This window comes from Hevea brasiliensis, chromosome 2 (assembly GCF_030052815.1).
Source record: "Hevea brasiliensis isolate MT/VB/25A 57/8 chromosome 2, ASM3005281v1, whole genome shotgun sequence".
NCBI lineage: Eukaryota > Viridiplantae > Streptophyta > Magnoliopsida > Malpighiales > Euphorbiaceae > Hevea > Hevea brasiliensis.
In genome coordinates, this window is record NC_079494.1 from 733,526 (window position 1) to 759,208 (window position 25,683).

At 33.8% G+C, this 25,683-nt stretch overlaps 3 protein-coding genes and 1 pseudogene across 10 annotated transcripts; 1 reads left to right on the plus strand and 3 right to left on the minus strand.

Moving 5' to 3' along the window:
- The first annotated feature begins 1,424 nt into the window (after positions 1–1,424).
- LOC110669269 (AT-hook motif nuclear-localized protein 10) lies at positions 1,425–10,636 on the plus strand. 8 transcript variants are annotated; one of them, XM_021830825.2, is made up of 7 exons: positions 1,425–1,588; positions 1,978–2,101; positions 2,182–2,726; positions 3,681–3,733; positions 5,370–5,501; positions 8,915–9,076; positions 10,070–10,636. In XM_021830825.2, the coding sequence occupies exons 3-7, from the start codon at positions 2,189–2,191 to the stop codon at positions 10,307–10,309; spliced, it is 1,125 nt and encodes a 374-aa protein (XP_021686517.2). In that variant the 5' UTR covers positions 1,425–1,588; positions 1,978–2,101; positions 2,182–2,188; the 3' UTR covers positions 10,310–10,636. The 8 variants fall into 8 exon arrangements, with proteins under 8 accessions (XP_021686517.2, XP_021686516.2, XP_021686523.2 ...); XM_021830824.2 differs by having other exon boundaries at positions 1,978–2,092; XM_021830831.2 differs by having other exon boundaries at positions 1,978–2,092; positions 3,687–3,733.
- A 1,431-nt stretch (positions 10,637–12,067) lies between these two features.
- LOC110669264 (heavy metal-associated isoprenylated plant protein 30) lies at positions 12,068–13,415 on the minus strand. The gene is made up of 3 exons (XM_058130930.1): positions 12,964–13,415; positions 12,622–12,694; positions 12,068–12,546 (listed from the first exon to the last, which is right to left on the minus strand). Exons 1-3 carry the CDS (start codon positions 13,162–13,164, stop codon positions 12,347–12,349), a joined length of 474 nt encoding a protein of 157 aa, XP_057986913.1. The 5' UTR covers positions 13,165–13,415; the 3' UTR covers positions 12,068–12,346.
- A 2,498-nt stretch (positions 13,416–15,913) lies between these two features.
- On the minus strand, positions 15,914–17,445 carry LOC110669211 (cysteine protease XCP2). Its single transcript, XM_021830738.2, has 4 exons — positions 16,944–17,445; positions 16,612–16,847; positions 16,339–16,479; positions 15,914–16,254 (listed from the first exon to the last, which is right to left on the minus strand). Exons 1-4 carry the CDS (start codon positions 17,407–17,409, stop codon positions 16,039–16,041), a joined length of 1,059 nt encoding a protein of 352 aa, XP_021686430.1. The 5' UTR covers positions 17,410–17,445; the 3' UTR covers positions 15,914–16,038.
- Positions 17,446–19,250: 1,805 nt separating this feature from the next.
- The window catches only part of LOC110669251 (cysteine protease XCP2-like), a 31,906-nt pseudogene continuing 25,473 nt past the window's right edge, over positions 19,251–25,683 (minus strand).

Genomic DNA, 25,683 nt, shown 5'->3' on the forward strand with positions numbered 1-25,683 from the left:
TTTAAAAAAATTATTTTATTACTTTAATATTTTTATAATTAAAATTAATTAAATTTAATTTTTAATTAATTTTTAATATTTTTTAATTATTATATTTAACAACGATACTAAACGGCCCTTATATTTTCTTTTCCTATCCTGCTTAGCTCAGGGTTCTTTGATTGTTGGAGCCAGTAGATTGATTCGTATAATTGCTAATTTCTTTGTTCTTGCATAATAAGACGTATTTAGCCAAGGCTTGCACTGAATTAGGATTAATATTTTTTACTATCTTCTAAAAAAAATCAAACTTTAATATAATAATGTAAATATTTATATAAATATTTAATTTAATAATTATAAAAATTATTTTCCTATGAAATTAAATTTATATTAAATAACACACTTATTATTTTTAAATTCTTATTATTAAAAGACATCAAACATAATGCCAACAATTCTTACAATAATACCTAATCCATTTATCCTTTACAAGCGTCTCTTTGCAAATTTGTTGGGATCCTTTACAATGATGAGGATCACAATTTGTGGTTCTGATTTTCAATTACATACTCACGAAGCCCTAAAAAATCAAGTATTATTATTTGCCAAATCCAAATACTACTATTTATCTGGATGAAAAATTTTAAAATCATAAAAAATTTAATTTAATTATGTGTAGATATTGATAATATTTTTTTATTATGAAAATAAATTCATTTTCATAATATTAATAATATTTATAATAATATTTTCTAAAATTTATTTTCTTTTAATTCCACAATTTTATATAAAAATAAATATAATAACTATTCAATTAAATATTTATATTTAAATTTATATATTTTAATTAATTTTATATAAATTCAATATATATATATATGAAAATTATTAAATTAATTATCATAAAAAATTAAATTGATGTTAAATACATTTTTATAAAAATTTAACTTTTTTTTTTATAAAAATTTAATTATTTATTACTTGAATTGCTAAAATTAAAATTTCATATTAATGTCTAAAAAAATAAATTTCATATTTTTACTTTTCATTAGGTTTCAAAAGAAAAAGAACCAACTGTGATTACTGTACAACTGGCCAAGTAGGCCAAGTAATTAATAATAATTACTTTAACCGTTTTCTCTGATGAGAAAATCGGATTTTCATAACTTAAAAAGGATAATATTTAAACCATAAATACAAAAATTACATAATTCTAACTAAGAATAGCTGCGACTACATTGTTTAATATACTCGCCGAGATTGGCCTCCCACGTACAACGTGGATGACATTTTAAATTTTAAAGTATACGCGTTCTTTAGTGAAGTCGATTGTAGTTAACTCATACTCGAGCGAGTAGAGAGAGACAGTGAAAAAAAGGAAGAGTGCAATTTAAAAAATTATTATCTTAGGGTTGCTTTTACCTGCTTTTTTTTTTTAAATAAAAAAGAGTAAAAATTCTGATAGAATTAAAATATATCTTAATATTTCCAGATTTCTTTCTTGCAATTCTTCAGAAAATAGCGTTTGGAGCTCTTCTTCTGCGTTTTCGTTTCTTGCCCTTTCTAGTTTTCGCTATCAGCTTTTTTTCTTTTTATGAAATTATTGGTAAGTTTTTCTTTTTTTTTTTTTTTCCCTTTTTTTCCCCCTTTTTTCACAGGGGTTTTTGTGTATTTTTGGGTTTTTAATTTGGGAAAAAAAATTAATGTTGGAAATTGTTTCTTCCTGTTTATGTAGAATTTTTTTTTTTGGTTTTGTTTTCAATTTTGACTGAAATTCTGTAGCAATTATGTAAAAATATTTTGAGGAATTTTTATTTTATTTATTTAATTAAATTTTCACTTTTGCAGTCATTAGGGTTTTGATTTTGCGTTTACTAGATTTTATCTCCGAGATTTAAGGGGAAAGCTTGTGTTTTCGAGTTAGGGTTTGGTAAAATTCTGCATGTTATTTCTAGGGAAAAATGGAAGATCTCTGATTTTTTTTTTTTTTTTTAGTCAGCCAGAAACCCAAGTCACTGAGGCTTGTTTGGACTTCGGTCTTTCAAGTCTCAGTAGTGCAGGAGCGGAAAATCTTATCCTTTGAAGCTTCAAGATTCTGTTAGATTGCTGTGTAAATTTGGTCTCCCTACTGATCTGAAACTGTAATTTTAGTTTTTTCTTCAATTTTTTTTTTCATTTTTTTTATTGATGGAATTTTAGAGCTGCGATGTCGGGATCGGAGACAGGGGTGATGACAAGCACTAGGGATCCCTTCGCCGTGAGTCTCCAGAAAGGTCAGGTAACGCCACAGCCAGTCATACAGAACATGCGTTTAGCCTTCGGTGCTGATGGGACAGCCGTATACAAACCCGTGTCCACAGCTACCTCTCCTACGTACCAACCTCCTTCCTCATCTGGTGCCGCCGGCGGTGGTGGTGGTATGGAAGGATCACCCGGCGGAGCTGCAGTGTCACCCCATGGGATTAACGTCAACATGAACATGGGGAGCGTGTCTGAGACATTGAAGAAGAAGCGAGGGAGGCCGAGGAAGTACGGGCCTGATGGTACTATGGCTTTGGCTCTTGTACCTGCATCTCAGTCTGTAACCCAGACAAGTGGAGGCGGTTTCTCTTCTCCTCATCCTTCTGCGGGTGCTGCTGTTACTAGTCCTCTTCCTCCGGGCGGATCAGTCTCGCCAACTGGGTCCAAGAAAGCGAGAGGCAGACCCCCTGGTTCTAGCAAGAAGCAGCAACTGGAAGCGCTGGGTAATATTTATCTTGTTATTTCTCTTTAAATCTGAAAGGATTTATGATATTTTTATCCTGTTTTGATATTGATCTTTTGCATGATTAATATTTTTTTTGCCTGTCACGTGGTGAGATTGGAATGTCTTCAAGGCAACAGTGGCTGCCTTTCGAGGTTTTGACCTGTTCTCCTGCTGTAGTTGTTACGAGTTTCTTTTAGTGGTTTGGTCATATTTTCTGTAGGGTCTTGGGGGCCTTGGTTACTTTGTGTTAGTTTGTGACCTCGTGGATTCTGATAGGGGCGTGAAGTGAGATGGTTGTTGCTGATATGATGAAAGGGTTATTTGGTTTTAAGCAAGTATGACTTTGCAAAATAGAAAAAGAAAATAAAAAGGATAGCGATGTGGGTTATGCTGGAGCTTGAGATGCGTTCCTTCTGACTTCATATTCTTGTGCAGCAAAATTACCTATCTGCCCTTGCTATTATGCACTAGGCTTTCTGGCTATCAAGTTATAGATTCATTTCTCGTCAACATTTATATGCTGTTTATTCGTTTCATATTCTTGGATAATTGTTTTGGTAAAATTCATTTCTTTAAGCAACAAATTTCAAATATAATGTTTTACTTTGGTAAAGAAGCAGTTAATTTTTACTTGTTTGAAATAGGTTTCACTTCTGAAATCCTTTTGTAATTTTGTTTCTTGGTATATATTTTGCGTAAAAATTTTCTTTAATGAAAAAAAAAAATTGTTTGAAAGTTAAACCAAGAAGGAAAATTAATCATCTTTCTTTATCTATTAGAGAGAATAGTAATTCTTTTCATTTGTTCTTTTTTATGCCCTAAATACCTGAAATTATTATATTTTTCTCTTTGGCTAGTTTATGCATTACAAACTTTTACTTATGATGTCATTCCTGGGCTGTGATTCATTGCCCCTGTACCATGATTTACTCACAGAGGTTTCTGCACACAGGATCAGCTGGGGTTGGATTTACACCACATGTTATCACTGTGAAAGCTGGAGAGGTTTCTGCTTGTGCTTTAATATATATATATATATATATATATTTGTCCTTTGTGATTATTGTTGGCGAATTTTTATTGTTGCAACTGAACAATACCATAACTTTTGTTTTGAAAAATTGTCATATTTGATTATATCATGTGTTGATTGCAACTGTTAATATCGTTTACCATATTTATACCATTTGTAATTAATTTCTCATGCCGTGTTAATGTTCGAAAATTCATATTCAGCTAAATTCTTTTGGTCTCAAATTCATGTCATTTTTTTTCCATTAATTGAACTGTTGTTGTATCGTATTAATGTTCGAGTATCCATCTTTAGCACAAATATGTTAGGGTAATGTGAAAAGTCAAATTAATTATGCCTGTATCATGTACTGGTAATCCTTGGATGCATCTAGTCATAGATACGAGACTTCTAAAATGTTTTAAAATTCAAATAGATAACATGGTTTGACTTATTGCATGCTTAAGGCCACCTATTAGATGTTCCTTAAACTGCAAAATGCGTATATTTTTAGTTTGTATAAATATAAAAGTGGACTGTAATGTTGCTTTAACTAATGCATAAAAAAAAATATTTGTGCAATTAAATTATCATTTAACTTGACTCCAATCTCCATTTTACAAGGTAAAAACGCTACATTATCATTAAAATATATACTAAATCTTTGTCGGCCACTTTAGCTCATGCCATCTTTGGTCTGCCTCTTATTTTCTTCACTTTTAAAACATTGAGGTGCACAGTTTTTTCATTGCAGTGAATCTACTGGTCTATGCAAGTCACAGCCTTAAAACTGATAATGCTATATAAGTACTGGATGATATATCCTGACCATGCGAAGTTATATCATTTTAATTAAAAGATACTACTATAAAAATTTCCTTATCATATTGTTGCTGATGCTTCCTTGTTTTTTGTTCTCTGCATGGGCTCTTAGCATTGATGTGAAAGTCATGGAATTTCGTGTAAGAGCATTGTCCACAAATCTGTATATTGTCTGGAGAGCATTGTCCACAAATCTGTATATTGTCTGGAGACTCTGGACTGATTCGTGTCTGCAACACTTTCATAGTTCTTGAGCAATGTGGCAAATTATTGGCGTCCAATATTAAAAGCTAGACACTTCATGTTTTTTCCCATATCAAACCAATTGTACCTGGTTTATTTATTTCTTTTTATTTTGAATGTGGGATGTGATAGTCAATAAGAAAATAATGGAAATGACTTGCAAGAATATTTTCATAAGTTCTAACATGTTAAACAAGTGCATAGTTCTCAATAGTCTAACATCTAATATTCTAACGTGGACATAAAACTTACACTGCTTCATTCTTGCATTTGTGGTTTACCAAAAATTTCACAAACAAAAGCTATTAGTTAGATTGATGTACCAATAGTAGAAAAGAAGGTAATGTTACCATTTCCTTTGAAGTATTATTTCTATCTTGGCATATCAATCTTGACGACTTCGGGGCATCTATGCTCCTGATATTGTAATACCAACTTGTGTTGTCTCTTTGGTTTGATCCTAGCTTGTGTTCTTGTGTTTTTATTCTATTCTATGCTTATGTTACTTGTTACTGAGGTGTTCTATAAATCAGAAGCTGACATGTCCTTTTATGTCTTATTTAGGATGTATCATCCAAAATAATGTCATTTTCTCATAATGGTCCAAGGGCGGTTTGTATACTGTCAGCAAATGGTGCCATATCCAATGTGACTCTTCGCCAACAGGCCACATCTGGTGGAACTGTCACTTATGAGGTTTGTCATATAACTTCAGCTTATTAGATTGGTGACCACGTGCGTATGTGCGAGTAATGCAGAATAGGAAGTTTAGAATTTTATTTAAGAATTTAAATTATTGTAGAATTAGTAAATTAAAGAGTTTTTATTATTTAGGAATTTTATTATTATTAGGTTTATTATTTCCTAATTTTTTTTATTTAGTATTCCTAATTAGAGTTGAATTAGGGTTTCTATTCCTAATTTGATTAGGATTGTAAGATTTATAAATAGAGCTAATTTTTTATTATTCAGAAGCTTTAGACCATGATTATTATTGAGATTAATAAAATTGTTGAAAATTAATTCTCTTTCCTATAGGATTTGTTCCACGTTCTTCTTTGTTCTGCTTCAATTTTGGTATCAGAGCCCAAAATTAATCCAAATTTCTTTAGCTTCCGCAAACTTGCAAGCCTTCAAACCAATACCCTTGTCCTTTCAAAATCTTTGTTGCCTACTGTTTACATTTAAAAAAAAAAAAAAAAAGAAGAAAACAGAGTTGCCGAGAAACAGAGAATGCTGTCGCCACTGTCCCTTCAACACTAATCACCGTTCGTTCACCAAATGGACCCGCCGCCACTGTCAATCCACCGGCGACGTCTAGGCCACCTTTTCGGCGACATTCCGATCACCTGCAGCTGCCTAGAAAAGAAGATCCGATTGGGTCAAATCTTGACCCAAATCTGGACTCGCAAATTTTCCAAATTTCTCTTGCATCTGATCCATACCAGTAGCTCTCCTGTCTCTGATCTGCCCATTCTAGCTGTTCGGAAACTCATTCCGACACGTCCAGCTTTAAAATTTGACGGGTCAGGTAAGATCCGCCCCAAACCAGGTTGTGCTCACCAAGTCTTTCTGAGCTCCTATTTGCATCAGATTTCTAGTGCATCAACAACTGCTACATCAACTCTCTTTGGTCACATCACTACCACGTCACCTATCCAACAATAGATTGTGCTACAACTAAAAGGAGAAATTTGAGTTTTCTTTGGATGAGGTATGCTTCTTTAATTTGAATATTATGTGGCGGAGCAATAATGGACTAATAATGAAATTACTTATTCTAATGTATAATTAAATGAGTTATGGGATGCAATTTAAAGAATACAAGCTGAAATTGATGACTATTATGAATAGCTTGATGAGATATGTTATTTGATGGATTTATATGGTGGTCCTAATTATGCTCCTTGTGAATTATTTGATGAGTATCAGGATGTATAGCTAATCTTAAAATATAAGGGGAAAACACTTGAAGAATGTGAAAATGAGTACTATGGTTAACAAATTCATCAACAAGTTAAGGATAAAGAAGTTGAAGAATTTAAAGTATGGAAAGAAGCACATTTGTTTCATTTGAGAGGATAGTTGGATACTATAAAAAGTATTGAAAATATAAAGCCAAAAGGTCTTGAAAAAGCAAGGCAACAACAAGAGAAGCTTGTATTTGAAAAGCAACTTGAGGTTGAAGATGAAACTGAAAAGGAGCAACTTGAAGAACCTAAGATTGAAGAATCTGAAGATTTAAGTCTTGAACATACGCCTATTGAAGAGCTTATTTTAGAGCAAGAAACTGATGAGGCTACTCAAAACGTGAAAATCTCAATGGACATTGAAGAAAATCAGCGTATTCCTAGTGATTTGAAGAGCCTTTCAGCTGTTAATGCATTTCATTTTATTTGTACAGATGTTTTTATAGACGCAAAGGAAAGCATAAAGTGCTTGATTTCAAGCTTGTTGCTACCATACAAGAGTGAAGAGTTGATTGTTCTCTTAATGCAGTTTCTGATTCTCCTGCGCTTCAAGACTCGAGGACGAGTTTTTTCCAACTAGGGGAGAATAATGCAAAATAGGAAGTTTAGAATTTTATTTATGAATTTTAATTATTATAAAATTAGGAAATTAAAGAGTTTTTATTATTTAGGAATTTTATTATTATTAGATCTATTATTTTCTAATTTATTTTATTTAGTATTCATTATTAGGGTTTATATTTCTAATTTGATTAGGGTTGTAAATTCTATAAATAGAATTAATTTTCTATTATTTAGAAGTTTTAGACTATGATTATAATTGAGATTAATAAAATTATTGAGAATTAGTTCTCTTTCCCTAAGGATTTGTTTCTTGTTCGTCTTTATTCTACATCAGCAAGTGTGCACACACACACAGAGTGTGGCAACCGATGAATTTCATTGGTGCCTTTAGAGAAAGGTGAAAGCTGTAACTCTGACATCTCCAAATTTTGGCTTGTGAAATTGTAAAATAGTTGGGAATCTACATCTGAATCCATGAATGTTGAATGGGTTTGTTCTGCAAGAGAAACTCAAGTCTCATTTATCGGCCATTGAAGAAGCATTTTTGTAGAGCGAATAATTTTCCTTCAGCTTATTAAGATGCGGCGATGGATTTACATCTATAGAAATAAAGCTTTCCCGTTCATCTACAGTTGCAACCCAATACATGGAATCACCCACTGTTATAATTACCTGGAAACTATTGTGGAACTGCTTTTCTTCTTTTACCCCCTGGTTGACCACAACTAGACAAATGCATGGGCAGCTGCTAAGATGCACTCGTAACAGATAATTAATTCTTTTAATTGCTGGAAGATTAGTTGCAGGACTTGCATATTTCTTTGTAACTCTTGTTTTCTAGGAAAAACAAACAAAATATGAACAAGGCTTGTCCTTTTTCCACGGGTCAATATTGAATTCAGCTTTTGACTTTATGGTGTCAGTTTCTACATCTCAGTGAAGATACCACAATGAAAAGCTAGAGCCGGATATGACTTTCAGACAAGGTGTAAACATGGATTTATTCTTGGCGCAGGGCTGGATGTGGTGTCCATAGAATGACACAAAAGTATAGTTTCTGAGGGTTGCTTAAATGTTGAAGCAGGGGCAAAATGTTAATTATTAAGTTCCATATTTTATTTATGGGAAATTGTTGCGTGCTTTTAGAATACCATATCACAAGGTTGAGTTGGTGCTCCCAACCAATAATAATAGAACATGTCAACAATTTTATTTAAAAAAACGAAAGCTTAATAAATTTAATTCTATGTCTAATGCCCTTATAAGTTCAAAAATTCCTTTAAATTTTAAAATTTAGGCAGCAGAACATGGCTTGACAGTTATTTTTTGATGTGCTATGTTATTATTGGTTGGGAGAACCAACTCAGCTTCATGACATGGTATTGTGGGCTCATACAATAATTTTTCTTTAGTCAAAATCATACATCCTTAAATGAAAGCTGCTTTTATTTGGTTTCACGTTTTATGAGTCATGGCATTATATGACCTGCTTTTTTCGGCTTGTTTTTCAACCTCAAAATGTTTACTTTGTAGCTTCTGTAATTCAGATTTAAGAGGCAATTTTTCTCACTGCAGGGGCGATTTGAAATTTTGTCACTGTCTGGCTCATTTCTGCCATCAGAAAATGGGGGTCAAAGGAGCAGAACTGGGGGATTAAGTGTGTCTTTATCTGGGCCAGATGGTCGTGTGCTAGGTGGTGGTGTAGCGGGTCTTCTAACAGCTGCATCTCCTGTTCAGGTGAATTGCTATTCTGTTATCAATTTTTTACTTTGTTGCTTTGGGAAAAACTGAGGAATAGTGTGTTGTTGACCCAAGTAATTATGCACTCTCATGCACATTTATTTCCTTGAGCCCGTTTTAGCATCACATCTTTGGCCTTGTCCAGGAATTTTGAAATTTTGTAAGACCTCAATGATAGTTGAAAGCAAAGGTTTCACAAATTGCTCTGCTGTAGCAATCTATTTTTTTCTTTTTTGGATGTAACTTTTTTTTTAATCTGAAAAATGGAGCTTTTTTTTTAATCTGGAGTGTAAATTTAACATGACAATCTCATCCTTTTTTATGAATAATAGGGTTTTTCCTCTCTTTCTTTCTCTTCCCCTCATCCCTGTAAATTTTTGAATTTGTAATTCTTTTAAGATTACTTGTATTTTAACTAATTTTGAGTAATATAACATGTTAAGACTTTCTAGTTCTTTTAAGATACTAGCATTTTATAACATTTCAGAAGTACACATGGAATTTAAATTTTCTGATTGCCATTATGAAATGAATTCCTATTGTTCCCGACCTTATTAAGTGCTGACTAAATGATATGTAGGGGTCTACTAGTATAAGGGAGTTTATTGCATTGCTATAGCCCTTTTGCAGAACATATGACCATACCGTATTCTGGTTAACATCAGTTGAGAGGACTAGAGCTTGCTAAGAAAATGTTGAATATGTATAGATTCTAAAGACTGATAATGGCAATGACATTGCAACTTTTAGGGCATAATCTGGCCAAAGCTTTTAGCTGCCTGTAGTCTTTTCCAGTTTTAACTTTATCATCAGCATGGTATGATCTTATCACACGTTAACATTTGCATCTTTGATCTGAGGTGCATCCTTGCATGCCTATTTAAGCACAACACTTTTACTACCAAGGAGAATCTATGACTATCTTGTTTTTTTGGCTATGGTTTGTGCTAATTTGTTATTGCCAAAGCTAATGATTAAAATGTCTGTCAGGTAGTTGTGGCAAGTTTCATTTCAGATGGTCGCAAGGAATCAAAGTCAGCAAATCAAATCGAACCCTTATCTGCAATGATGAAATTTGCCCCAGCACTAGGGACAACTGGACCAAGCAGCCCACAATCACGTGGGACTCTTAGTGAATCCTCAGGTGGGCCTGGTAGTCCACTTAACCAGAGTACTGGAGCCTGCAATAACAGCAACCCCCAGGGCATTTCAAGCATGCCATGGAAGTGAATCTTTCTGTGATTCAGGTCTGACTAATCTGTGTTGTTGTAGCTGTGCGATCTGATGTTGTGTTATACTGTAGGTCTGAAAGAGTATCTTTTGTAATTTAAGCCTTCTGTAAGCTAGTTAAATAAAAATACTGAATGCTTTCCAGCTTGGAACTGTTGGTTGCTGGAAGGCGTCAACTAGGTAGTAAGACATCTCTTTGCAAGGTTGTGAAGCTAGAGGAATTCTCATGCTTAGGTCTTAGAATGAGATGAAGGGCTTGACATTTTTCGGCTTATTTGTTTGTGTTCTTATTGCTCCCTATAATAACCCATCCATATTTATCTAGCAGTCAAGGTCTATCAGGTGAGGGCCAGTACTTGCTGAAGATGTCTGCCCAATTGTCCTTAAATTTTCGGTATTTTATGTTGTCGTCATTCTTCCATTCTGAAAATTATTCAATGCATCGAATGTACAATTGTTTAATTCTGCCCGGTGGTCATAGTGGATTCCACTACAATTAACAGTTGAAGTGCATTTGTCATAGATACATCGGTTGATCACTGTGTCAGTTCTCCTTGTCTGCAAACTTGGCTGATACCCAGAATAAGTGAATGCACAAACTGCTGGTCATTGCGACTGTTCTTTTAAATTTGAACTGTCCTAAAATTATTGAGTTATAGCTCTTTGGCCGACTTCTCATGGATTATTGCAAGTGCAGAGCTAAGCCGAATTTCAACTTGGGTGTATTAGACAATGCCAGTTTCAGATACACACTAGTAAAATAAGAGACGCAGTGTTTGTGTTAGAGATCTATTAATTATTCACAACAAATTGCAGGTCAAAGAAGTTGCTCTTTCACAATGCCCAATTTTATAGTTGGGACTCAGGATTAGAAAAGTCACTGGAACAGGTCACTTGATGCTTATTTGGCAAACTAACAAGAAGATTATTTTAAAATGCAACGTTAGCATCAGATATAAAGTATGGCCGTCCAGCAGCTATTCATGGGAATGTCATCCAAAAGTCCCATGGTAGCCAATGTCAGTGCAAGCGGAAGGTTATCATAAACCTAGTCAGTCTTCACATCTGCATCACCAATTCTGAGAGGCAGCAGACCCATCTCTGCAAGGGATACAATCCTCGTAAAGTGACGAATCGCCATGTATAGATACATTTTCCATTGCTCTTCCTACACGAATACAAACAATCAAATGATCCCTTTGCTATTATGGAAACCTAATGAACAAAGACAATCAACATATTGTTTGATTCACCACCATCCAAACACCCTTCTCTTCCATAATCAAAATTGCTGGATACTCAAGGAAGTAAAAGAACTTAAATTTTTGTCCAAAAAATTCGTAAACAATGATATAAAAAATTTAGGGGGTGGCACAGAAAATAGCATAAAAATGAAATCAATCAGAGACTAGAAGGCCTGGTGATTCTCACAAATAATTGATATGCCCATTTGAATCAACTGATAAGTGGTGTCAACTCATACACCAATTGATGATTTGTATTACGATAGGAAGAGCTGGTGAGGCCAGGAACAAGGAGGACGAGGGTCGAAGGCTCGGACCTTGCAAGCACCTCTGTGGGACGAAGCCCAGCCCACCGGTGTGGCATTGCTTTTCAACAACAATGATATAATTTAAATGTTATATTTAAAATGATTTTTTTTTGTTCTTAAACAACAATACTTGTATGGAATTGCTTTTCAAGTCTTTATCTTCACACAAAATGAATGGCACCTTTAGTGATATCAAAAGAACAGAGTGGCAGAACAAAATTTGATCTTCATTCCAACTGATTCTCTCTTGGATTTAGCAAAGTAAATGTTACAATGAAAAGGACATGAAATAAAAAGAAGAAATTTTACTCTTATACAGTCTCTATGCATGTATCATCATGAGACAGTTCCTTTGAAAAAGAGAAGGGAGAAACAGAATCAGGAACCCCAAAAATAAAAGTATGTGAAAAAAAAACACAAAACAAAGCACAACCTTGGTATACCATCCCACCTAAAGAGAAAAAAGAAAAAAAATAAAAGAGCTCTTAGAAGAAGTTGAAGTTGTTGAATCTCAAGCTTCCATAGCTTGTACTGCAGGCATAGGCGTTGAGAAGTTCATTTTGTGCAGACCAGAAATCAGCTTTCAGACCTCCTCTTCTTATGGCTTTAAGTATTTTGTTTCTATGTGCATATCCTGTAACCACCACCTTCTGGCTATTAGCATCCACTTCTACCTTTTCTATTCCTGTAATTGAACACAAGGGCCATTAGATACTCCACCAATTAATAGAAAAGATTTTTTATATATATGAATACTGACCTTTCAATTTTGACAGAGACTTCCTGAGTCTTTTCTCATGTATGCCCACCATCTCCACCTTCAATTCAACACTCTGCAAAATGGTATTACATGCATTACTAAAAATTCATAAAGAAAGAAAATCAGTGCCAGAGCATAAAGAGAGAATTGGGTAAAGACAATTGGCTAAAACTAGTTAGAGAAGTTGATGGGTTCTGTACGCAGTCTTGATTGATGTGATTAGGTCATTTGAATTGACTAAAGGCAATAAGCTAAGCTAGAAGTTCTAAAATCCATATATATAAGTATGGTAGCTAGATTGAGACTAATATAACACTGCACTAAAGGAATAAAAAAAACTACCTCCATGAAGAACAGTGATTGGAGATGATGATATGGATTATAAAACAAAAGAACAATCTGCAGATGATGATGAGATGGGAGCAGAAAAGTGCAAGAAACAAAAGAATAAATGATATTGGAAGCTACAAATGGAATGATGAGTTGGGAATGAATGCAACAGACAGGGAATGTCAGGCTCATATATACAGCCGAGGGGGACATGAAAAAAGATGGAATAAACAGTAAAGTGGGTTTTGGGTCATGGTTTCTTCTCTTTGCTTTTTCAAAGGGAAACAAAACCAGATAACAAGAAAACCGTTAATATCGAGAGTTGGGCTTAACCCTTGATGTATTATAGAGCTCAAGCTTCAAGAATCAAGATTCAAGACTCACAGACAAAAGAGTTCCCTCTGCACAAAGCAATGCGAGTCTCAAGCATTTGAAATGATTGTGTTTGACGGGTCAAACACAAACTTTTTTCTTCGGAGGATCTGTGGGGTTGGCAAATGCTGCAGTTGGTATGGTCTAAAGAGAGAATCATGACTGTCCATCTGGCATACCTATGTTATTCTTTGCTTCATCATGAGGCACTTGTTCCCTATTATGTTATGATGATTAAGTACCGTAGTTAAAGATTTGCGTTGCCGTCTGTGAAAAACGGAAAAGAAAGAAAAGAAAAGGGAAGAGCATTAGAGCAAGAACAACTGTACATATACATGCTCGAGAATAATTAAACCATAGAGCAAGTTTGTATTTTTTTCAAATAGAGATTTTTGCTTAGTCAATAATAGATTCTTTCTCTTTTTCTCTTTTAATTTTATTGATCAGGATGATGTAGAAACCCTTTTATCAAATCCAATAATAGAGTTTGGATTGCCCTTGGAAAGCGCAAGTTCACTATTATTTTCTTGAGGCTAATAGACTCTGGATTCAGACCTGGGGAGGTATGTTCTGCACAATCCCTCCGTTACAGTTATGGATCTCTTAAATTTTGACTATTTTTATTAATTTGAATCAAAACTGTTCAATTCGGTCTCATTAATGAACAATGAAGAGAGAATTTCTGTTTGGTTCGAACCCTTAAATTTCAATCTGATTCTAATTTTAAATTTATCCGAATTGATACCCAAATGGTGACCTGATATAGTAGAAAGCATTGGGAGACCTACTGTAGCATCTAAGAAGGTGATGAAGCAAATGTTGATGTTGGGAAGAAGAGAGCTGGCAGAGAGACAAAGGGAAGATTCGATTCCAGATGTTTGGGATCAAGGTGAAGAAACATTGGAATCTGGGATCTCTTTGAATTTACGGGGTACATTTCCCAAGAATCACATCACATCTCCCGATTTCGATTGGTCATAGTCATACCCTTCATCTTCCAGTACTCTTTTTTAATTGGTTGCAGCTAGTCATAGCCCAAATTTTCAGTCGCGGAGACAATAACTGTTGAATAATTAAAGATCCATAAAATCGAGAGAAAAGACACTTCCTATGATAAGTTCAACTTCGAAAGTTACAAAGTTAAACCCGACAAGATCTATGGCCCAGTGTATTAATACAACCATTTCTTGTTGTTTTCACCAGCAAGCTGAATTTAATTGAAGAGAACGGGAGGGATGGGAAACATTTTCCAGGAAAATGTGGAGGATTGCCAGATGTTTTTGTGGCTTTTTAACTGTTTTTTGTTGGGCTCCAATTTGTACGTGGAATGATTACGCCTCAATTTATGAGTGGAATTCTAGAGTGGGACCCTTCAAGGTTCTTTTGCTGAAAATTTCTTAGATACATGTATAAACTGTAAGCTGAGGCTGTGACGTCAGCTTCAGCTTCTTGCTTCACACTTTCACACCGTCAATGACTCCAAATTAAGATTGCTCTCACCTCACCAAACCCTAAATGCCCCTCACAATAAGAGCTGTGGTGTGCTGTGAACATTCATCACTGCAGACCAGCATTGGGTTGCCAACCCATTGCTTCAAGTGTTTGAAACGGTTATATTATGCTATGCAGTTAATTCTCTATCCCTTTCTTTCTATTTTTCTCAATTTCAAGGGTTATCCTTTGTTATTTCACTAATGTGCTTTTAATTATAGAAATTTTAGATTACTAGATTCAGGAATGCAATTTGGGAATGGAGATTTAAAGCTTTGTGGATGGTGTTGGGGTGGCTAGGCTATTGGCTAGTTTGCCATCGCATGAAGGATAAACTAGTCCATTGAGATTGCATTTAGCAAAGACTTGGTAGATAGAAATGGGGCAATGAAGTCGATTGAATTCTTTTTTTTTTTTTTTTTTATGTGTTTTATGGAATGCCTGAGCACACACATTCCCAATTCTTAGACCTTTACATTTATTTCATCTCTTCAATCTCTAACGGGTGCTGTCTCGAAGCAAATAGAAACTTCAGGTGTGAAAAATGACGAGGAAAAATTATTAAAATTTTAGCTACAATGGCTGTTAATTTTGTTGCTTGTCTATAATTTTTATGTATAATGGCTCATGTACTTCCCCGTGCAAGTCAGCTCAGAAACCATTCTAGCTGGAAGAGAAGCTTAGCTTGAAGCATGGACCTCAAGTTGACTAATACTCCTTTTAAAGGCTCTGCCAGAGCATCATCTGATGATCAACATTTCTTGCTTAATTTCATCATGAACACTTAGGTCCTGATGTCCACTCTGATAACCCAAGATCCTCTCAGTTCATAAGTTTTTTTCCCTTTAAATTTTCATAGCTATAAGAGATACTCAGAAAACTCTGAAATTGTCAAGGGGATTGTGCTTATTGATGACCCTATTACATCCTCCAAGATGGAGGACGTAGAAAGGTTCGGATACTTATCTGTTCTTGATGATTTGAGAACCTAGAAAGGTTCGGTTTATAGTTTTATACGAGTTATATATAGTTAAATAACAAGAAGATTAATGCTTCATTGTAACACATGCGAAGTAACTTTGAGATTGAAAACGAAATATATCAAAACGTTCAGCAAATTATTGATTTATAAGCAGAAGACATCAAGCCATTACTTGGTTTTATCCATAAGAATGGGAGCTGAAAATGGTAAAATTATAGAATTGAAAACCAAATGCCTTGTAATCACTTCTTTTTAGTGGGATAAGAAGCCATTTTATAGATTCCACATATTCCTGCAGGCTTGCCAGTGTTTCTCTTCATTCTTATGTAACCCTTTTCTCCCCATTTAGGTCCCCATGAATTCTTAACAGTTATGTAATCCAATCCTTTGCTTGATCCATATCCAACGGCTGCCACTCCGTGATCTAGCTCAGTTCCACAGTGACCATCAAAAACACCCTATATATAAGATGGTGATGCAACTCTGTCATTATAAAATGGCTATGCATTATGCATTTACATTGGATAATGGAAAATACTTACCCCACTATAAAACTGGAAGTCCCTACCAGAGGCCTCAATGGCCACGCTGAGGGGCTGATTTGCAAGTGCCTTCAATAAGCTTTCTTCACTGTTCTGGGGCACGTCCTTGTACCCACTAATAGTTACCACCGCCGATTCTCCCTGCAACAGAAAAGAGTCTTGAGAACAAGGTCTGTTTAGAAAATATGCTTGGTGGGTCTTGGGCCCATTTGAATTGGCTCCCATTTATATATTGAGGTTTTCTTGGACAAATGATGGGCTTCGATTTCTTACCTTCCTCATCTCACAAGTGCCCTCTTCCATGATATATGGGTAATCTTCCTCCTTGTGGAGTCCACCACTGGAAGCTATGTAGGCAAATGCATAATCCATGAGCCCTCCGTTGCATCCATTGTTATAGGTAGTGTCACAATCGATCAGCTCTTGCTCTGACAGAGATGTCAAATTTCCAGTAACAATCTGATTTATGCCTTCTACTGCGGCTACTGTTGAAAATGCCCAGCAACTGCCTGCATCATGCACGTGAGTATTCACCATTTTCATTCAATAGTAATTACTCAATTCAACCATTGATTCAGTGAGAGATAGAGATAGTAGGAGCTTACCGCATGAACCTTGGTTCTTGACACTAGTAACAGCTCCTTTCCTTCTCCAATCCACAGACTTGGGAATATTCTCAACATCCTTATAAGTGAATTCCTCAGGACAGTCTCTTCTTTTAGACAAGTCAGGCTTCAATCCTAGATACTTATTCTTGAACTCCTCATGGCTCAAATCTGAAAACTCATTGAGTCCAAGCCAGTAGTTTTTAACCTTCTTATTAGTCTCATCAATATGAAGCAAGTTATCTTTGAAAATTTCGAATCTTAGCAACTTCTCTTCAACACTCTCATAAACCTTTTCAAATTTTGACATCCATGATTCGAAAAGATCAATGAGCTTGTCATTGGATGTCAAGTCTTCTTGGGAATAGCCAACGATTGAGAAATCGCGAGCATGTCCCGAGTAGGCAAAGAAAGAAGAAACAGAGAAGGCAAGAAGGAGCATCAGAGAATATGAAGAAAGAGCCATTTTGGGTTGGATATATATGAAAATGGGAAAAGTAGATTGGAGGAATGGATGATGGAGGGAGTAACTTATATAGATCATGTTTGAGGTGTTGCTTTCAAGTAAAGTTGTTTGAATATTTGCTGAATACCGATTCTTTAAGGCAAGTTCTTTTAGCTGGCTTTGAATCCAAGTATATATATTGTCATATCATGTGTAACGTCTAATATAATTGTGCTAATATATTCAAGTTGACATATATATATATATATATATATATATATATATATATCATCATCATCATCAGGGATACATTTTATTATCGCACATTAATTAGATACAAGAAAAAAGTGCTAAATATAAAGATTTATATAATCTTATCAAAGTTAGTCTTTGTCTTGATATTGGGTCACCCACACATCTTACAAACTTTATGCTTCAGATAGTGATTTTACAAATGCACTCCTTTATATCAATCTAGTGCATTTAGCATAAATAATCCTTATTCCTCTCCAATAAAATCCAACCCTTCTTAAGAAGAAAGAAGTCTTCCATTATTATTAATTAGGTTAAATTTATCGTGTGGAATTAAGCTTAAATTCTAGAAGCCAAATGCATCATAGTACACGCATATAAACTTTATAAAATAAATTTTACAATATCATTTTCATTCTAAATTATTGAATATAATAAAATTACCCATTTATCATTGACACCATTGAATAAAAACCCAATTTGCAAAAAATAAGTTACATTAAAACGAAAAAATATTTGAAATTAAAGTCATATCCATGCATTAATAGATAATAATAAATTTCTTCAGAAAAATGCATAAAGTTTTCATTAAAAACATTGGTTACATCGTTCTAAACTAGCGTTAAAGTTTATATTATGCTATTTTTACATGACTTGAATTTTGGATATATTTTTATAAATTAAAATTGTGATTCGACTTGAAAGTTTTCGCGCTGCGACTTGATTAAAATAAAAAGTAAAATCTATAGTGGTAGTAGAGGGCAGGGGCCATGAGCCCGAGTCCGAAGCCCACCACTGATCTCTTTAGAGGTGTGGAGGCAACGCTCTCATAGTACAGACCAGTATAAATATTATAATATTCTACCCTTATAGTAAAATTATAAGATATTCGGAAAATATATTGAGGTTAGGGTTTGAAAGTTTTGAGTAATTATATCTTACTTTTTTTATTATAGTGAAATTTTTTCTCTTATCTTGCCTGTGAATACAGACTTTATAGTCAAACCACGTAAATACTGTGTTATTCTTCTTCTTTTTTCTTATACTGTGTGATTGTACGATTGTGTATGTCCCTTAAATTTGTGTGCCTGTTATAACATATCAACATATTAGAAAAATTGAAATTTAATAGAGAGGGCCAACAGTTTAAAAGAAAAAAGGCATTCTTTATTCAATTTCAATTAATTAACGTTGAAGCAAAGAGATTTACGTAAAATGAGAGGTACATTTCAATCAATAACGTGTGAATGAAGATTGCTTTACTATTCTATAAAAAGCAATGCGAGCCATAATTACCAATATGAATCAATATTGGAACAAAGGTTAAATCACTCCCTTAAAAAAAAAAAAAATATAAAAATAAACAATTAACGTCCAACACTAATAAAATTAATTGAACGTAAATATACTACTCAAACCTGAGACCCCTCAGGTAGAATAAATCTCCTTTGCCACCTGAACTAACTCCTTAGGGCAAATAACAACAACAAGATACATATGCTAATTCTCCATCGTTGCTTGAAGAATACTTTGAAAACGAAAATGAGATGGATGACTGCCAAATTACATTAAAAAAGTTCATCAAATTATTGATTAATAAGTAGAAGACATCTTGCACGCCACTACATGGTTTAACTTTTGAAACTTATTAATATATTGTAACAACTTTTACTCATGGAACTGAAAACCAAATGCCTTGCAATCACTAATTTTTAATGGGATGAGAGGCCATTTTATTGATTCCACATAATCCTGCAGGCCAGCCAGTGTTTCTCTTCATTCTTACGTAACCATTTTCTCCCCATGTAGGTCCCCATGAATGTTTAACACTGATGTAATCCAATCCATTTGCTTGATCCATATCCAACGGCTGCCACTCCATGATTTAGCCGAGTTCCACAGAGACCATCAAAAACACCCTACCAGAAGCAAATATGGTTAATTAGATGTTGATTCTTACTAACAATTGAAATCGAATCAAATATGGTTAAATGTTTATTTCGATTCAATTTTTTAATATTTTGATTTAAATTTGATTTAATTTTTAATTCTTTAGTATGATTCGGTTTGGTTTGAACTTAATTTTAAAAAAAAAATTATATATTTTTTTTCTATGGAGATTTAAACAAGAATTAACATTTGATTTCACTATTAATTTTTTTTAATCATTCTTATTTGATTTAACTTAATTCTGAAATTCAATTCAAAATATCCAAAAACTATGCACAACCCTAATGCATATGCATGATGTTCAGAATATCATTAGATAATACACTTACCCCCTTATAAAATTGGAAGTGCCTACCAGAAGCATGAATGGCCACGCTGAGGGGCTTATTTGCAAGTGCCTTCAATAAGCTTTCTTCACTGTACTTGGGCACGTCCCCGTACCCATTAATGGTTGCTACGTCTGATTCTTCCTACAACACAAAAGAGTCTTGTGAACAAGCCCTGTTTACAAAATATGCTTTATGAGTATTGGCCTTCCTTTTATATATAGAGGTTTTCTTGGACAAATGGACTTCAGTTTTTTACCTTCTTTATCCCATAAGTGCCCTCTTTCATGATATATGGGTAATCTTCTTCCTTGTGGAGTCCGCCATGGGAGGCTATGTAGGCAAATGCATGATCCATGATTCCTCCATTGCAGCCATTATTATTCATAGTGTCATAATCGATCAGCTCTTGCTCTGACAGATCTATCAAATTTCTTGTAACAATCTGATATATGTGAAGGAGCGGAAGCATGAAAAACACAAGTTTATACCATTGAATTCAAAAATTTTCACCTAGGGTCACATGTATCATGCAAGATTTATTTTTATCTATTTGATTTCAATGATAAATAACATATTAAAACTCTTTTAATATGTTTTTGGATCTGTATTTGCTATTTAAGATTTTAAAATTAATCAGATTAATTTTAGAACGTTAGATTAGATCAAGAACAAATACACTAACCTCTTGATGCACTGCAGCGTATTTGTGCCTTTAGGATGCGTCTTCAGGACACCAGATGTTGTCCCTCTAACTTGTCCACACCAAATTCACCTATGGCAGCCCTTGAACAGCTTCTAAAGCTTTTTCTATTAATTAGAAAATCAAGTTTTACCTTTTAAGAGATTAAAGATGTAAATAGGACACTAAAAATAATTTCTAGTATTTTTAATTTAAGAGATTGTTTGCTAATCTCTTGGAATTGATGAGAGATGAAGAAGAATGGAGAATGAGAGCTTCAAGGGTGGCGGCACAAAGAGGAGGCAGCAGCTTATATTATTTTTCTTTTCATAATAACACTTATATAGCTAGGTCCCTACTTAAAACCCTTGCCACATGTCACCTTTTGATTAACTCTAGGTTTAATTGACCCAATCACATTGTGCCAAGTGTCAAACCTATATTTAATCTTAATTTTAATCATCTTACATGATTAAAAGACATTTGGCAAGCTTATGTGTAGTGCCATGTGTCACCATCCCCATGGTGACACATGTCACCCTGTGAAATGATCAAAATACTCCTATGTCTTAATTTTGAATTCTCAACCCAAAATAATTATTTATCTTCTTCTAATCAATTTATATCAAATATAAATTAATTAATTAATCTCTATTAATTAATTTCTCATTAATTAAATTCATATTTAAACACTTAAATATAAATTTAACTTATACTATACATCCAATAATCTAGATTTGATTTCAAGCCATGCTAGGGACTTTGCAATCTAATTGTAAACCAAACCTATTTAATTAATCAATTAAACTCTTTAATTAATTAATTAAATCATATTTAAGTTGGTGATTGCTTGTGTATGTGTGTGACTTACTAGGCTTATCACTAATTGGAAATGAGACATAATATCAACTCTTAATATTATCAGAACTCTTTCTTACCATAAATGATTTCTTTAAACCATTTTATGCATCTCATTGACCATGGTTAACACTTAGCATAGCATGCCATGGCCACTCAATTAGTAATAAGGTTTATCTTAAATGAACCTATAATCATATGTTACCATGCACTAGAATCTCTCTGTTACAAAATCCCAACTCAAGCTGGAGTCATGGTTTATGTCAAACACCATTTGCTATGAATATTATGCTCTCTTTTAATTCCAGTTCTTGATTAAAAAGATTTTCTTATCAGAAACTCTTTTCTAATTAAATCTATCTGTCCTGGCCAGGAACTTGAAACATCAAGAACAATTAAATGAACATGAGATTTTATCCCTATTTACTTAGAGGAACAAATTCCATCTTGATCAACACCTACCTCCATATATAACTAGTAAGAGCCAACACATGCCCATATACCCATACACAGTACAAGTATGAAAGTAGTATCAAACTCAAACCACATATATACAAGATAACTGTGCTATCTCAGGTCTAAAGATTATATGCACTGATATGATTTATGACAATACATTCATTGACAAGAGTAAACTCCATGTGCTTGTCATAAGTGTCATTGGTTCGACCTACTTATCATGTATAAGTGCCTATCATGTTTGTCATATGGCATGAGACTCACTATTCCATCTTATTTATATCTCATATAAATAACTTGGGAATAAACATGAATACAATCTTTCTAGATAAGTCAAGTCCTTATTGTGAAGTATCCTCGATTCTGAAATACTATCACTCATATTCTTAACAACTTAAGAATAGAATTTCTAATAAAATATCAATGGACCTTTTTTATTACACATAAATATATTATATAAACAGAAAAGTGAAAATGCCTTTTATTAATAAAAACATGTACAAGATACATACTAAATGATATGCTCTAGGGCATACTACTAATAATCTCCCACTAGCACTAGAGCCATTCATTACAATATCTTAGACCCATCTTCTCAAGATGTCGGTCTAGCTGAGTCTGTGACATAGGCTTAGTGAATGGATCAGCTGGATTTTCAGCTGATACTATTTTTTGCATGGCTACATCGCCTCGTCCAACTATTTCTCTGATAATGTAGTAGCGCCTTTCTATGTGTTTGGATTTCTGGTGAGACCAAGGTTTCTTAGCCTGTATGACTGCTCCATTATTGTCACAGTATAGTGGAACTGCTGACTCAATGGAAGGAACTACTGCAAGTTCTGTCACGAACTTCTTTATTCAAACAGCTTCCTTTGCAGCATCTGATGCAGCAATATACTCAGCCTTGATAGTGGAATCTGTAGTCGTACTCTGTTTGGAACTCTTCCAACTGACTGCACCTCTATTACAAATGAAGACATACCCAGAGGTAGACTTTCTATCATCGATATCTGATTGGAAATCAAAATTAGTATATGAAGGAGCGGAAGCGTGAAAAAACACAAGTTTATGTCATTGAATTCAAAATTTTCACCTAGGGTCACATGCATCATGCAAGATTTATTTTTATCTATTTGATTTCAATGATAAACAACATATTAAAACTCTTTTAACATATTTTTGGATCTGTATTTGCCATTTAAGATTTTAAAATTAATCAGATTAATTTTAGAACCCTAGATTAAATCAAGAATGATTACACTAACCTCTTGATGCACTGTAATGTATTTGCGCCTTTGAGATTCATCTTCAGGACACCAAATGTTGTCCCTCTAGCTTGTCCACACCAAGAACACCTATGACAGCCCTTGAACAGCTTCTAAAGCTTTTTCTATCAATTAGAAATTCAAGTTCTGCCTTTTAAGAGATTAGATATGTAAACAGGACACTAGAAATAATTTCTAGTATTTTTAATTCAAGAGATTGATGGCTAATCTCTTTGAATTGATGAGAGATGAAGGAAGAGAGGGAGAGCTTCAAAATGGCGTAACAAAGGAGCGTGGCTGCTGGTTGTCTTTTATTTTTCTCATAACAACACTTATATAGCTAGGTTAACACATTAAACCCTTCCCACATGTCACCTTTTGATTAGCTCTAGGCTTAAGTGACCCAATCACATTGTGCCAAGTGTTAAACCTATATTTAATCTTAATTTTAATCATCTTATATGATTAAAAGATATTTGGCAAGCTTATGTGTAATGCCACGTGTCACCATCTCATGGTGCCACGTGTCACACTGCGAAATGACCAAAATACCCCTGTGTCTTAATTTTGAGTTCTTAACCCAAAATAATTATTTCTCTTCTTCTAATTAATTTATATCAAATATAAATTAATTAATTAATCTCTATTAATTAATTTCTCATTAATTAAATTCATATTTAAACACTTTAAATATAAATTTAACTTATACTATACATCCAATAATCTAGATTTGGTTTCAAGTCATGCTAGGGACTTTGCAATCTAATTGCAAACCAAACCTATTTAATTAATAAATTAAACTCTTTAATTAATTAATTAAATCATATTTAAATAGGTGATAACTTGTGTATGTGTGTGACTTACTAGGCTCATCACTAATTGGCAATGAGACATGATATCAACTCTTAATATCATCAGAACTCTTTCTTACCATAAATGATTTCTCTAAATCATTTTATGCACCTCATAGACCATGGTTAACACCTAGCATAGCATGCCATGGATACCCAATTAGTAATAAGGTTTACCTTAAATGAACCTATAATCATATGTTACCATGCACTAGAATCTCTCTGTTACAAAATCCCAACTCAAGCTGGAGTCATGGTTTATGTCAAACTCCATTTGCTATGAATATTATGTTCTCTTTTAATTCCAGTTCTTGATTAAAAACATTTTCTCATCAGAAACTCTTTTTCTGATTAAATCTATCTGTCATGGCCAGGAACTTGAAACATCAAGAACAATTAAATGAACATAAGATTTTATCTCTATTTACTTAGAGGAACAGATTCCATCTTGATCAACACCTACCTCCATATATAACTAGCAGGAGCCAATACATGCCCATATACCCATACACAGTACAAGTATGAAAGCAGTATCAAACTCAAACCACCTATATACAAGATAACTGTGCTATCTCAGGTCTAAAGATTATATGCACTGATATGATTTATGACAATGTATTGACAAGAGTAAACTCCATGTGCTTGTCATAAGTGTCACTGATTCGGCCTACTTATCATGTATAAGTGCCTATCATATTTGTTATATGGCATGAGACTCACTATTCTATCTTATTTATATCTCATATAAATAACTTGGGAACAAACATGAATACAATCTTTCTGGATAAGTCATGTCCTTATTATGAAGTATCCTCGATTGTGAACTTATTTATGATACTTTGTACTAGAAATACTGTCACTCATATTCTTAACAACTTAAGAATAGAATTTCTAACAAAATATCAATGGACCTTTTCTATTATATATAAATATATTATGTAAACGGAAAAGTGGAAACGCCTTTTATTAATAAAACATGTACAAGATACATACTAAATGATATACTCTAGGGCATACTACTAATTGTATAACCATCCAATTGCAATTCTCCACCTCCATAAATCAAGAATAAATCCTTAGTTCTTTTCAAGTACTTAAGGATATTCTTGATAGCTATCAAGTGTTCCAAACCTGGATTGGATTGATATCTGCTAGTTAAACTAACAGCATATGCGATATTCGGCCTAGTACACAACATTGCATATATTAAACTTCCAATAGCTGAAGCATATGGAATCCTGGCCATTTTATCTCTTCTTCAGGTGTCTTTGGAGACATCTCTTTAGAAAGGTGGATACCATGTCTCACTGGCAATAATTCTCTCTTGGAATCAAGCATGTTAAACTTCTTTAACACCTTTTCCAAGTATAGACTTTGGGACAAACCAATTATTCTTTTCCCTCTATCTCTATAGATGCGAATTTCAAGAATATAGGTTGCCTCCTCTAAGTCTTTTATGGAGAATGTATTTGACAACCATACCTTTACAGTTGTCAACATACCTGTGTTATTACCCATCAACAGTATATCATCCACATATGAGACAAGGAAAGTGATAGCACTGTCACTAACCTTCTTATATACACATGGCTCATCCTCTTTTTTGATAAAACCAAATGACTTAATGGCTTTATCAAAATGGATATTCTAAC

Coding starts and splice junctions, on each gene's coding strand:
- LOC110669211 (XM_021830738.2), bottom strand. CDS start 17,409: ATGGCTCTTTCTTCATATTCTCTGATGCTCCTTCTTGCCTTCTCTGTT. Junction 16,480..16,611: donor GCACTTGTGAGATGAGGAAG/GTAAGAAATCGA, acceptor TTTCTGTTGCAG/GGAGAATCGGCGGTGGTAAC. Junction 16,255..16,338: donor ACTTCCAGTTTTATAGTGGG/GTAAGTATTTTC, acceptor TCTTATATATAG/GGTGTTTTTGATGGTCACTG.
- LOC110669264 (XM_058130930.1), bottom strand. CDS start 13,164: ATGTCCCCCTCGGCTGTATATATGAGCCTGACATTCCCTGTCTGTTGC. Junction 12,695..12,963: donor AATCACTGTTCTTCATGGAG/GTAGTTTTTTTT, acceptor ACCATTTTGCAG/AGTGTTGAATTGAAGGTGGA. Junction 12,547..12,621: donor GTCTCTGTCAAAATTGAAAG/GTCAGTATTCAT, acceptor GTTCAATTACAG/GAATAGAAAAGGTAGAAGTG.
- LOC110669269 (XM_021830825.2), top strand. CDS start 2,189: ATGTCGGGATCGGAGACAGGGGTGATGACAAGCACTAGGGATCCCTTC. Junction 3,734..5,369: donor TCACTGTGAAAGCTGGAGAG/GTTTCTGCTTGT, acceptor TGTCTTATTTAG/GATGTATCATCCAAAATAAT. Junction 9,077..10,069: donor CAGCTGCATCTCCTGTTCAG/GTGAATTGCTAT, acceptor AATGTCTGTCAG/GTAGTTGTGGCAAGTTTCAT.